Source organism: Mastigoproctus giganteus, chromosome 13 (genome assembly GCF_048544385.1).
Source record: "Mastigoproctus giganteus isolate SK-2022 chromosome 13, ASM4854438v1, whole genome shotgun sequence".
NCBI classification, from domain to species: Eukaryota; Metazoa; Arthropoda; class Arachnida; order Uropygi; family Thelyphonidae; genus Mastigoproctus; species Mastigoproctus giganteus.
The window spans coordinates 169298699-169313308 of record NC_143587.1 but is presented as its reverse complement, the minus strand read 5'-3'; the positions used below and the strand labels follow the sequence as shown (position 1 = coordinate 169313308).

Below are 14610 nucleotides of genomic sequence, written 5' to 3'. Positions count from 1 at the left end.
TGTCAAAGGATAGTCAACATGGAAAGAGATTACAGCAACGAAGAGTATGAGGACATGCACTTCATCTATGGTAAAGCCAACGGCAGTGCACTCGAGGCTGCACATTTGTACCAAGAAGCATTTCCCCAGTGAAGGCAGCCAAACAGGTGCACATTCATCAGGGTACATCAATGCCTTAGAGAACATAGTTGCTTAACACATGGAGTACGAGCAGGTAGGCCCAGAAGCATAACACCTCTTGTCGAAGAAAGGGTGTTAGAAGAAAATCCAGGAATTTCGACAAGCAGGATTTTTTTTTTTTTATGTAAACTGCAAACACGAGAGTTATTAGAACCTATAGTACTTAGTACCGTGCTTGGGTGGGAGGTTAAGAAGATATTTGTTGACATTTGTTGACTTGAACTTCTGTAGACTAATTTTCAGGAATTGCTTATGAAGGAAGGTTGTTACAGAAAATAGCAGTTGAAGGAATAAATGAGGAAGATGAAAAGTTGGTTCTGTGAGTTTGAAGTTGGACAGTAAATGGATGTTGGCTGGTGGCGGCACGTGTTCGGATTGTTTTGAAAGAAAGAGAGAGGGAGAGCAGGAATTAGAGAAGCCAATTCAGAAGAACAGTGCCCATGGAAATATCTGTAGAAGAGGCATGCAGCAAAAACAGTACGTCTATGACACAGTGAGTGGAGAGAGACTGTTAGAGATGAATCATTAATTAACCTAACTGCCCTCTTCTGAAAGGAATCAAAAAGCCTGAGAGAAGTTTTGGGGGCACCACCCCAGTTGTGGGAACAATATTCTATGGCAGGGCGGATTTGCGATTTGTACACAGTGATGCAAGGTTTCTCAAAATGGAAAGTGGAATGCAATGTTCTATCGTCGACAAAACTGTGCATAGGATTTCCAGTCAATGAAAGAAGGTAATTAATATGCAAGAGGAAAAGGGTGGGGGAAAGAACTGAACCTTGGGGGACACCAGAATTAGTGGAGAAGTTAGAAGGCAGAGAGCCATCTGCCATCACCCTCGGTGAGTGATCAGAGAGAAAACTGGATAACCAATTACAAAAAATATTGGCAAACCATAAGATGGAAGCTTGTTTGGAAGACTTTTATACCAAACACAATCAAAAGCCTTTGAGATGTCAAGAGCAACTACATGTGTTTCACTGAACTTTTCCATTGAATTAGTCCATAAACGGGTAACATAAGCCAGAATATCACCAGTGGATCGACACTGATGGAATCCATACTGGCGATCATTGATCAGACGGAAGGTTTCTAGGTAGTTTAAGAGTTGGTGATTAATTGATTTCTTCATTACTTTAGAAAGAGTAGAAGTAATTGCAATGGGACAATAATAGGATGGGAGGGATTTGTCATCCTTTTTAGGAACTGACTGGATATTAGCAAATTTCCAAGTAGAAGGAAAAACACCTTTGGAATAAGAAAGTGAAAAAAGGCCGCAAAGAACAGGAGTAAGTTCAGGATCACAGGTTTTGAGAACAAGTGGAGAAATCCATCGGAACCTGGAGCTTTCTTAGCATCAAGATTCGTCAAAATCCTTCTGACATACTTTTGATCGAAGTCCACAGGCGGCATTGAATGGAGCGTGCTGGGAATTGTGGGAGGTGTTTTTACCAAGTTGGAAGAAAAATGGGATGATAGCAGGTCAGCTTTATCCTTGGCTGAAGTGACAACAGAACCATCTGGTTTGGACAGAGGTGGGAGCAGAGATGGGCAAAAGTTGCGGCCAATAGTTTTGGCAAGAGACCAGAATCCTCGGCTACCATTAGAGCAAGAAGCAAGTTTTCTACTCTTAGCCTGTTCAAACTCTAGTTTAGACTGATTAATAACTGCTTTATAATTGTTGCGAGCTTTGGTGTAGGCAGAAAATGACACTGAAGAATTAGGAACAAGCCAATTATGATATGCAACATTCTTCTCTTGAACAGCCTTAGCACATTATTTGGAAAACCAAGGGTTAGAAAAAGGACGAGATTTTAAAGTGGAGTGTGGGATAAAGGATTCCATTTCTACAAGAATAATTTCACTGACATGATCAGAGCAAACGTTGATATCAGAAGTTTTGAAACAGTAATCCAACCAAGGATAAGAAGAAAAGAAATCTCGCAGGTCACCCCATTTTGCATTCTTGTAATGCCAAACAACATGAGATTGGGAATAGCCATGAGATAAAAGCTTCATTGGAGAAGAGACAATCACCAAGTTGTGATCAGAAGTGCCTAAAGGACCTCTCACTTCGACCGTGCACTTAAAAGGGTTGTTTCTGGGAAAAAGATCAAGCATGTTGGCTGTACGATTAGGTTGTCCAGTATTCTTGTAGGTAAATGAACAATCTGTGCAACATCATTAGTAATTGCAAAAGCCTCAGCTGGGTCGATGTGAATAGAAAACAGAAGCCTGCTGGAGTTGTAAACATTAAAATTGCCAAGGAAAATTACCTCACTGTTGGGAAAGTTAGACTGGAGAAAGTCGAGTTGCAAAGAGAGGAAGTCAAAGAGCTCCAAGTGATTAGTGGAGTTGGGAGAATGGTAGAGACAACAGATGGATTTGACACAATAAGGTAGAGAGATTTTAAGCCAGAGAAAATCGAAGAGAGGAGATTCCAAATTACCAAGTCTTTGACAGGGAATATCAGAATGGACATATACACAAGTACCACCTTTGAGGCGTAAGGAATCATACAGCGAATAATTTGGGCATCTGAGTTGAGCAATAGTTGAATTAACCGATAACTGAGATTCTGTCAGAAAAAGTACATGGGGTTTTGCAGACTGCAAGTGGAAATGGACATTGTTGAGATTAGAATTGAGACCACGTATATTTGTGAAATGAATTAGGAAGTGTTTGGGAGGTTTAGATCTTTTCACAGATAAGCTTTCTCTATTAATTTGACAATTCATGGTGTATTCAATAGTAAGAAAAGGTGGATGGGACATGGGACATGCTGTATGAAGTAATGAAATTTTTGGAAATGGTGTACACATTGTAAGAATACACCCAGATCCTTGACATAACGTGGCCTCGACAATGCTCCCCCGCATATAGACTACTCGGACTCTCTCCAGTCACTATCTGGCAGAGTAGAGGTAGCAAGATTATACATTAGCTTATCCGGAAGCATCCTAGAGAGTTACCAATAGGTTCAGTTTGGTGTACTAACTAGCGGCCGGCCTGCGAACACCATTTTAGATCTGCACCCTCGAGAGGTAAGGAATAATGGATCTCGCCATGATGTTTATCATAACCTCAAAAGTTATCAATCATACTGCATGATGGAAGAGATGGGGAAGGGTTGACCAGAACTTAAGCTCTAGAGACTAAACATCGATTCTGCCACTTCAAGCCTCCAATAAGCAAAGTGGTGGTATTGCGCCAGTTGATAAGAGTCATCTACCACCTAGTACTGCCTGGTAACATAGAGGGATTATCTTGGATTAGTTTTTTTCCATTCATCCAGGAAAATCGAGAGTATACTGTATTACTTATTCAAAAAAAAAAAAAAAAAAAAAAAAAGGCAATCGAGAAATCATTTGTTGGCATAATGAAATTTCAGCTAGAAATTCTTCATTATGCAGAACATACAAACTCAATATCGCATCTTTGTTTGGCAACCAGCCGATTTTCTATTGGGAATTTCTGAGACAAAAGCATATTTTCTTATAGCAGTTGAAACTTTTGTTCTATTGCCACAAGAATGAACTCAAGGCGACTGCCATATGCAGTCTGTTTAAGAAGAAGAGGGTTTAGTGATGTATTGAAAGAAAGGTTGAATGCAGATGTATTACTAACCATGATTAAAATGGATCAGAATAGCTTCTGCACACTATTCCATTATACATATATACACTTGTTTAAAATTAAAATGAATCTAAAACTCAACATATCCTAATAACTCTGATCACACGTTTACTCTTAGCACATGGCATAATGTATAGCACATGGCTAACTGAGTTTTCATAAGTTTTAAGTTAAATATTATTTAATTTAAATACACTCATACCTTTATAATGACCCTCTTTTTAATATCTCAGTATGTTATATTGACCACATGGTAGGTACTGGTTGTTAAGCTTAATGGTATTTTCCTTTCTTTATAACAATCTTGAAAGACCAATGAATTCTCTATAAAGACCCAAAAATTTCCACTGCCCTATCTTGGTTTTTCCTATTTTTATTATGAATGAAAAATTCTAATTTATTGAAGCTGACAATGAACTTGTCGGCTAACCTTGAGAAATCATTTGTTGCCATAATGAAATTACTTTCAGGTAGAAATTCTTCATTATACAGAACATATATATTTTTTTCAGCCTGGACTGTACTTGTTAACAGGAGAGACTGCTTCTGCAGGGATGGGATACACTTAAATAGAAAGGGTGCAAGAATATTTGCTGATGCTATCGAGGCAGTGTTAGGTGGGTCGGAAAACTGATAGCTTGGGGGGATACAAGGACTAATAGTTTAACAGTAGCCGTAGGCAGAGGTGAAGGTGATTCTTGCACAACTTCTATTAGAATAAGTAGCGACCTGGAGCGTGGGGTGTTGGGGGTTTCAGGGACGGATGGCAGTCATCCTGAAATAGGTGGGTATATGGGATGTGTTAGGGTAACTAAGAATAGGAGTAGGAGCATGTATGCTTGCATGTATACCAATGCTAGAAGTATAGTAAATAAATTTGATGAATTTGAAGTGTTGGTCAAGACATCAAAGGCGGATATTGTTGGGATATCAGAGACGTCGTGTCACACAGATATAAGAAATGCCGAACTGGAATTTGGGGAGTACAATGTGTACAGAAAGGATAGACAGGATAGGAAGGGAGGAGGTGTTATGCTGTTAATAACGAAAAACATAAAATCAAAAGAAGTGCATCCAGTTGATATAGATGAACAGTGCACTGTTGAGTCAGTTTGGTGTGACATAAGCACTGCGAAAGCAAAAATTAGAGTAGGTGTGTGTTATAGGCCTAATGACTTGAATGAGTACAATGAACAATTGTACAGAGAAATAGTGGGCTAGTAAATTGGAATGTCTTATAACGGGGGATTTTAACTTCCCAGATATTGACTGGAACTTGTGGGTTGGGCACTCACACACTAGTCAGACTTTTGTGGATTTATTGGATGATTGTTTTCTGCAGCAGCATGTTCGAGAGGCAACCAGAGAAAGTAATACTCTTGATCTGGTTATCAGCAGTGATCATTCATGTATTAGGAATTTGCAGATAAAAGAACCACTAGGTGGCAGTGATCACAGTGTACTGACATGGGATTTACTTAAAGATTTAATTACCATCAGGGGTAAAGGAAAGGGTTTTTGCTTCCGTAAAGGCAAGTACAGTGGTCTCTGACAGTTTTTAAATTCTGTACAGTGGGATCAACTGATGATGTTACCAACAGTAAATTCTAAGTGGGAAGCATTCAAGGAATTAATCATGGAAGCTACCAAAAGTTTCATACCTATTAAGAAATATTGTTCAAGGTTTAGGCCTAAATGGTTGTCAAATGAACTAATGAGACTCGTAACAGAGAAGAAAAATGCATGGGATGCATAGAAATTATCAATCGACTCAGAAGCCTATGGCAGATATAAGTTAATCTGTAATCAGGTCACAAAGGAGGTTCGGCAGGCGAAGGCAGATTCCGAGAAATCCTTGGCAAAAGATGCTAAGAAAAACAGCAAGGATTTCTTTACTTATATAAACTCTAAAAGGAAGGGGATGAATCTGATTGGTCCACTTGACATCGATGGTTCAACTGTTGATGATCCTGCTCAGATAGCAAACAAACTGAATGAGTATTTTGCATCTACATTCACACGTGAGGAATTATTAAGGTTTGAAAATGGCAGAAGGTTATCAAATTGTAGCAAGATACTTAATGATTTTGTAATAACTGAGAGCAAAGTGGAAGAGAAATTGTTGAAGTTAAACGTAAGAAAAGCACCTGGGGTGGATGGGATCTATCCAGTTATATTAAAGGAGGCGGCAAAGCAACTAAGCAAACCCTTAGCCATAATTATGAGAGCATCCTTGGACTCAGGGGAGGTTCCCACAAACTGGAGAAGTGCAAATGTATCCCCAATTCACAATGGGGGATCGAAGGGTGACACGAGTAATTACAGACCAGTTAGTTTAACTTCTGTTCCGGGTAAAATAATGGAATCGCTGGTTAATGATGCATTGCAGGATCATCTAGACAAGACTGCAGTAATAATTCAGACACAGCAGCATGGGTTTGTTAAGGGAAAGTCTTGTCTGACAAATTTGATAGGTTATTATGATGTGGTTACAAAGGAACTGGATGCAAAAAATAATTTTGATATCATATATTTGGATTTCAGAAAAGCTTTTGACACTGTTGCGAATGGAAGACTATTGTACAAATTGGAGCAGAATGGTATTAAGGGTAAGTTGCTACAATGGATAAAAGGATGGTTAAGTGCGAGAAGACAGAGGGTAGTAATCAATGGGTGCTGCTCTTCTTGGACTAATGTTATTAGTGGAGTCCCACAGGGTTCGGTGTTAGGTCCACTGTTGTTTTGTATATTTATCAATGATATTGATGAAGGTATAACAGGCTTAATGTCGAAGGTTAGCGGGGTTGTTAATGACAGTAATGGCAGTGTGCTACTGCAACAGGATCTGGATAATTTGGGCAGATGGGCTAAGAAGTGGCAACTGAAGTTTAACCTTGACAAATGCAAAGTACTGCATATGGGTAGAAGTAACCCCAGAGAAACGTACGAACTGTGTGGTACTACACTTAAGTGGTAGAAAATGAAAAAGACCTGGGAGTATTTGTGCAGTCAGATATGAAGTTTTCTGAGCAATGCAGACAGGCTGCCAGGGCAGGTCATGGGGTTTTGTCAATGATATATAGGAATTTTGCTAGCAGGGAAAAGGAGGTGATTATCCTTCTGTATAAGGCAATGGTCAGGCCACGCCTTGAGTATTGCGTACAGGTCTGGAGGCCTCATTTTAGGAAGGATGTAGATTTACTTGAGCATGTACAGAGAAGGCCAACAAGATTGGTGAGGGGAATGAAGGGATCCTCTTACCAAGAGAGGCCTAAGTTCTGCAAATTGTAGTGGCTGGAGACTAGGCACCTGCGCGGTTATCTGATTGAGGTGTATAAGACCTTGAATGGGTTGAGCAAGCTGAATTCTGATGGGATCCTTCCAGTTGTTCAGATTACTAACCTAAGGGGGCATAAATTCAAATTCAGAAAAGATAGATGTGCGGAAATTTGCCTTTAGCCAGCGGGTGGTTAATTGCTGGAACAAACTTCCATCTATCGTTGTGGAAGTTGATAGGTTGAATAAATTTAAGGAGAAACTGGACAGGCATTTGGAGGGAATGGTGTGATTTTTTTTTTTTTTTTTTTTTTTTGGCTGATGCTGCATAAGCTCATACATTTGCTTTCTTGCATCACATGCTACTACTACTACTACTCAATATCACATCTACAATGCAGGTAGTATTGCTAGTTTTTATTCTGTAGATAATGCAGTGGCATAGTTAGGGTGGAATCAGCAGGTACATTACGCCGAAATCTGGCATTGTGGTGCTTTTTTAGCACTAGGCAATTGGTGCCTTTTTTTGTGAATGTACCTGTTGACAAAAAATCCTGGTTGTGCCACTGAGATAATGGCTTGTGTTCTAAGATCAACATTGCTAAACAGTTTGGCATTCTTAAGAGTTACTACTCTCCATTCTGGAAGATTGAAAGTTTAGAGGAATCTGCTGCTCTGGTAGAATCAGAGAATGAAAGGTGAAGTATCCAGATTTGAAAATCTACTTTTGGAATAGCTCATGATGATGTGTGCAAAAAACATTCCCTCCCATAGAAAAAAAACATTCCCTTTTTAAAAACCAAGGCTGAATCATTTGAGCATTGAATAGAGATCTTACATCACTCCTATCTCGATAACAAATTCTAGAATGTCTCAACTGATCTTTGAGTATTACATTCCTGATGTGGACATAATCGTCACAAGAAGCTTCTTAGAATTTAAACTCAGTATTGGAGGTTAATATCGGACTAATTACACTCCTCTGTAGGTGTGTGATTATCAGTATATCAGGCTGAATGTTCAAGTTTGCACACGATACAAAGGTCGGCAGGGTTGTTAATGACACTAATGACAGTACGCTGCTGCAACAGGATCTACAAGAATGTGATTCCAGTGATATCTTCTCTCTGAGATTACATTTGTGATGAGGACGTGGGCATCACAGGAAGTATCTTTTTTTTTTACTGGCCTCTATTTCATCCTTGTGGCAGTATGATTATATGCTGGCTTGAAACAGAATAAATATATGGAACATGGCCATCTGTATGATATTGTAAATACATGGCTGGGTTGCCAAAAGTTGGTCAGAACTGCCTAATACAATTTAAAAAAAAAAAAAAAGTGTTCCATTGGATAGTTGTAAAAATTTAAGGCTCATTCAGCAAGACAGGAGGCTGTTAACAGTACAGCAAAGTATGGTCTGATGATGGGTTCCACAAAGGTTCCCAAAATGTTACCTTATTCTGTAGTACAATTTAGTCCATAAGGCTAAATACATTAACTTCAAAAAAACCACGTGGTATATGAGGTTATTTAAAGAAAAAAGTTTTATGGAAAATTGCCACACAACATCATTTCCTAATTATAAGTTCTTATTCATTTTATTTGAGGTTGTAATTAGCCACTCACAGAGAGAAACATTGATATTTTTCCCTGCAACTTTTTAAAAAAATAATGATAGCTTTTATAATATGCAGTACCTTGTACCATTTAAAATATAAGAATAGAACTTTTATCTCATCCTCTGAGAGACTTGGAAGTTTCAGTTTTTGCGAAATTGAAATTCAGTCTATCCCTTAAAACCTCAAAAAACTAGTGCAAATCTAACTTGGCTTGTTAGTTCGTAAGAAAACCAACAGATTAAGCAATATATAATATGCAACTTTTTTTTTTTTTATATTGATAAATAGCTTTTCTTATTTAAACACACTTAGTGTATTTTCATTTCTTCAACCACCAGATTTTTAAAAGTATATTTTTGTTTAGGAAGTAATTGTTATAGATCTTGGAAGCTGTTCAACTAGAGCAGGATTACTTATGAATCAATGTAAGTAATTTTTTAGTTAATAATTTTATGGAAAGTTTTTCATGTTTTAAGGAAATGCAAAGAGTTGTTTTTTTTTTTTTTTTTTTTTAAATAATTACTTCCACCCCCCTTTCAGTGACTATTAAATAATGTTGTTGTAAACTTAGAGTTGTACTATTAAATGAAGTTTGGAAACCAGTGTAGCTCAGTGCACTCAGGCCCCTAACCAGGGACGCTGTGACCTTATGTGCCACCAGTAAGCAAAATCCAATTCCCCACCCCAAAATATTTCAATTAAAATAAAATGTAAATAATTATTATTAATTTATTGAAAAAGAAAAGAATTACAACATATCTCACATAACAAACTAAATTAGTATTTTGCATCTATATTCACACACATGAGGAGTTATTCGGGGAGGGGAATGTCAGAGGTGAATTAAATTCTGGCAGTGAGCTAGATGATTTTGTAATAACTGAGAGCAAAGTGGAGGAAAAATTGTTGAAGATAAACATAAGAAAGGCACCTGGGGGTGGATGGAATCTATCCAGTTATATTAAAGGAGGCAGTAAGTAAACCCTTAGCCATAATTATGAGAGCTTCCTTGGACTGGAGTTACCCATGGACTGGAAATTTGCAAATGTGACCCCAATTTACAAAGGAGGATCAAAGGGGGACATAATTAATTACAGACCTGTTAGTTTAACTTCTGTTCCAGGGAAATTAATCGAGGAACTGGTTAAAGAAGCACTGCAGGATCATTTAGACAAGACTTCAGTTATAGCTCGGAAACAGCATGAATTTGTTAAGGAGAAGTCTTGCATGACCAATTTGATTGCATACTATGATGTGGTCACAAAGGGACTGGATGCAAAGAATAATTTTGATATCATATATTTGAATATTTGAAAGGCTTTTGATACTGATACTGTTGCACATGGAAGACTGCTTCACAAATTGGAGCAGTGTGGCATTGGAGGTAAATTGCTGCTATAGATAAAGGGATGGTTGAGTGGGAGAAGACAGAGTGGTAATCAATGGGAACTGCTCTTCGTGGACTAATGTTATTAGTGGAGTCCCCCAGGGTTCAGTGTTCGGTCCACTGTTTTTTTTCTTTTCTTTTTCTTTTTCTTTTTTTTGTCCTCGCCTTTTTTTCATTATATATGAGGTCAGCATTTTTTTTTTTACTGTTTTGGCATGGAATTTTTTTTTTTTTTTTTTTTTTATGGCCGGAAGCCCTTCCTGCTGCCAACCCTTACCCTTTATCCAGGCTGGGGATATGTGGTGGTTATTCCCTAACCTTCCACATCCTCCGTATTTGGGGATGACCCTGGTCTAATCAGAAAGCCTGTGTGCTACGCACTGCTGCTCCTGCCCACCTGGTTATGGAGGTGCCTGAAAGAATTAAAAAGGTGTTCAGATATAATTACTACATGATAAGCAGGAGCATTATCATGAAATAAAATCCAGTTACAATGAAACCTTTCTGAAGGGGATACGTTTAATGGGGATAAGGGGTGCCCCTAGTGATGCCAGCTTATTTTCATCCAATTGTGTAGTCTGCTTGCAGCTGTTTGCCTGCTTGCTGTCAAATAAACACCCATTCACTGGCATGATGGTCCTGGAACCTTAATTTACCAGACTGGCAGACTCCTACCAGTTGTCCAATGCTCAGGAACGATGTGCTTCCATATCTATCGCAAGAAGTGTCGAAGACAGTTGGTCAACATGGACACATGAATAAGTCACCTACTGTTGTAGGCCTATTCACAAGAACATCCACTATCCACTAGATGGTGTGCTCTTTGTCCTGGACAGCATATGTGAACTGCCACTTACCTCGACCGTCAACCTATGGTTGTCTCCCTGTCCCAGGACGTTTGAAGTAGTTGTGTAAAGAACCAACAATGCCTGTAGTTGCTGAGATGCTGCCTTCCTAGTGCTGCAAATTATTCCTTGTTCAAACTGCATTAGGTCCTTCCCTTTTTTCCCAGTGTTGGGCTTCATACTGACAAACTGACAGGCACTATCCCTGCTGTCACTATATGCACTCCACTGGTCAGTAATGTCACTCCTAGGTGTTGTGGGATGCATCCACTTATGGAGATAGAAGTAATCATGTTTTGGCTTATGAGTGTATGTTAAACTTTGGTCCAGTAAAGTGAGAGTTTATTGTATAAGGTCTCTTAAACCTGGCATCATTTTTGAAGCACTTGTATCAATCAAATATTCTACAACTTGATATGATTTTTTCATCATATGCTTCAACAATTTTCTCTGTAATCTCTTATGGGTAATTTTTTCAACAAAAACAAAATTTTGTAGATCTCTGTTCAAAAAACGACAGTACTAAATAACTAACATCAACAATAGATAAAAATAAAGCTTTGTGTATATGCAACCTTTTTTCTACCTACTTTAAGAAAATTCTAAACATTCTAGATGCAAAACAAAAAAATCTACTTTTCCTTATTCAACGTTCAGATTTTTTTTTATAAATTCGGTCCTGAAACTCTTTAATAAATCTTGTAATAGTTACAAGTAATCTAAATTAAATTAGAAATACTTTGTAATTTAAATGGACATTTTAATTTATTTAAAGTATGTATACATATAGGATTTAGGGCAAAAAAAGCCTCAGACTGTGAGAACAGTTTGTCGTCATATAAGTTAGTGCAATAGTATCGCTTATATATACAGCAAACCAACCGAAGCTGTGCAGTGGCATCACCGCACAACATCTCACTTTGTGAACCCCTTCACAAGTTGCCCATCCCACTACATCTCAAACAAATAATACTTCTCTGGTATAGAAGACTACCGTTACTTATTTTTAGTGGGTACCACCACACAGATAGTTTCAGGGCTATTTGGCCCCTCACAGTGAGTGGGTAGGTAACCCAAAATGGTGCAACAGCTGACAACCAATTGCGAATCAACTACACAATATAAGAGATGTTAAGTGGCATGTAATTTGATACATATAGGATTTAGCACTAAAAATGAGAAGTTCATTGTCATATAGTTTAATTCAATAGGACAAATTCCATACATGGTATTTATCCTGTATGGAATTTATCCAATGGTAAAGCAACCAAAGTTGTTCAGTGACATTGTTACAAAACGCTCACGTTGTGAATTCCTTCACAATGAGTTACCTATCTCATTATACCTCGAATAAGTAACCCTTCCCCAGTAGAGATGACTGTTGTTACTTGTTCTCAGTGAGTACCAACCCCAGGACGGCCATTTTAGGACAATTTGGCCTCCTCATTGGTGAGGGGGACCAAATAGTCCTAAAATGGCTGTCCACTGCTGTTTTCTGTATTTATTAATGATATTGATGATGGTATATCAGGCTTAATGTCCAAGTTTGCACACGATACGAAGGTCGACAGGGTTATTAATGACACTAATGACAGTATGCTGCTGGAACAGGATCTAGAAAAGTTGAGCAGTTGGGCTGAGAGGCAGCAACTGAAGTTTAACTTTAACAAATGCATATGGGAAGCTGTAACCCCAGAGTAATGTATCAACTATGTGATACTGCACTGACAATGGTAGAGAATGAAAAAGACCTGGGGGGTAATTGTGCAGGCAGATATGAAGTTTTCTGAGCAGTGCAGATGGTCTGCAAGAATAGCTCATGATGTCTTGTCAATGATATACAGGAATTTTTCTAGCAGGGATAAAGAAGTGATTATCTCTTTATATAAAGCAATGGTCAGGCCACACCTTGAGTAATGTATACAGGTCTGGAGGCCTCATTTTAAGAAGAATGTAGAGCTGCTGAAACGAGTACAGAGAAGGGCAACAAGATTAGTGAACAAAGAAAGGTTTAAGTTTTGCAAATTACAGTGTCTGGAGACTAGGCACCTGTGAGGTGATCTGATTGAGGTATATAAAGCCTTCAATGGTTTGAACATGCTTAATTAGCATTAGCATTAGTAGAGGCATATGATGAAGAAAGCAAGCTTATTCAGCATCAGCCAAAAAAAAACACACCACTCCCATTTCACCCCTCCGTTCACTCGAAATACCTGTCCAGTTGAGCCTTAAATTTGTTTAGGCTATCAACTTCAACAACAAGTGATGGAAGTCGGTTCCACCAACCGTTGTTGAAGTTGATAGCCTAAACAAATTTAAGGCTCAACTGGACAGGTATTTCGAGCGAATGGAGGGGTGAAATGGGAGTGGTGTGTTTTTTTTGGCTGATGCTGAATAAGCTTGCTTTCTTGCATCATATGCCTCTACTAATGCTAATGCTAATTAAGCATGTTCAAACCATTGAAGGCTTTATATACCTCAATCAGATCACCTCACAGGTGCCTAGTCTCCAGACACTGTAATTTGCAAAACTTAAACCTTTCTTTGTTCACTAATCTTGTTGCCCTTCTCTGTACTCGTTGATGCTGATGGGATTCTTCCTCTGAGAAGGCATAAATTCAAATTGCAGAAAGACAGTTGTACAATAGATATGCAGAAGTTTACTTTTAGCCAGCGGGCTGTTTATTGCTGGAACAAACTTCCATCTGTTGTTGTAGAAGTTGATAGCTTAAATAGAGCTTAAATAGATTCAAGGCAGAAGTAGACAAACATTTGGAGCGAGTGGATGAAATGACTTTTTTTTCTTTTTTTTTTTTTTTGGCTGATGCTATTTAAGCTTGCTTTCTTGCATCATGTGCCTTTACTAATGCTACTAAAATAAAACAAAACAGCAAACAAAATATAACAAAATCATTCTGAAATTCTGAAAATTAACTTAAATTCTAAATTATAGTAATCATACTCTAGCACAATAGTAAAATAAAAGGAAAATTATAATGTTAAAAAATTATACAAATCTGTTGCTGTGCTTTAAAAGATGTGAATTTATTAATTATTTCATTTATGTTTATCTTTTCCAAATGATCACTTTCCATTGAAATTATTGCTAAATTAGAGAGTCATTGTTCACACATTGTCAATCGTAAATAATTTTTCATTAATTTTAATTTTGAAAAACTCCATTCACCTGAGCCAACTGAAATTGGAAAAGTTTTCTGAAGAAGTTTGTTCCACATTTAGCTGCCTAAATACAAATTCCCATACAACTGATTTTCCTCAATTTGAATTTATGCTCTCACAAGTGTATAATCTGAGCAAGAGGAAGAATCTCATCAACACAGAGCCTGCTTAACCCATTCAAGGCCTTATGCACCTCAATCAGATCACCGCACAGGAGCCTAGTCTCCAGAAGCTGCAATTTTTAGCATTTAAGCCTTCCTTTCTTACTGCATTTATTGGGATGAGATACACTTAAATAGAAAGGTTGCAAGAATATTTGCTGATGCTATCATGGCAGTGTTAGGTGGGTTGGAAAACTGCTAGCTTGGAGGGGGATACATGGACTAATAGATTAACAGTAACCGCTGGCAGAGGAGAAAGTGATTCTTGCACTGTTTCTATAGGAATAAGCAGCAGCCTGGAAATCAAGATGCAGGGGATTTCA

The 14610-nt window shown here is 38.1% G+C and overlaps 1 protein-coding gene across 1 annotated transcript in view; it reads left to right on the top strand.

The window, feature by feature from the left end:
- The window catches only part of LOC150076598 (uncharacterized), a 461481-nt gene that overhangs the window by 201529 nt on the left and 245342 nt on the right, over positions 1 to 14610 (top strand). Inside the window, exon 6 of the mRNA XM_090387387.1 lies at positions 9079 to 9139. Within this exon, the coding sequence (XP_090243513.1) occupies positions 9079 to 9139 (61 nt within the window). The remainder of the gene's footprint in view (positions 1 to 9078; positions 9140 to 14610) is intronic.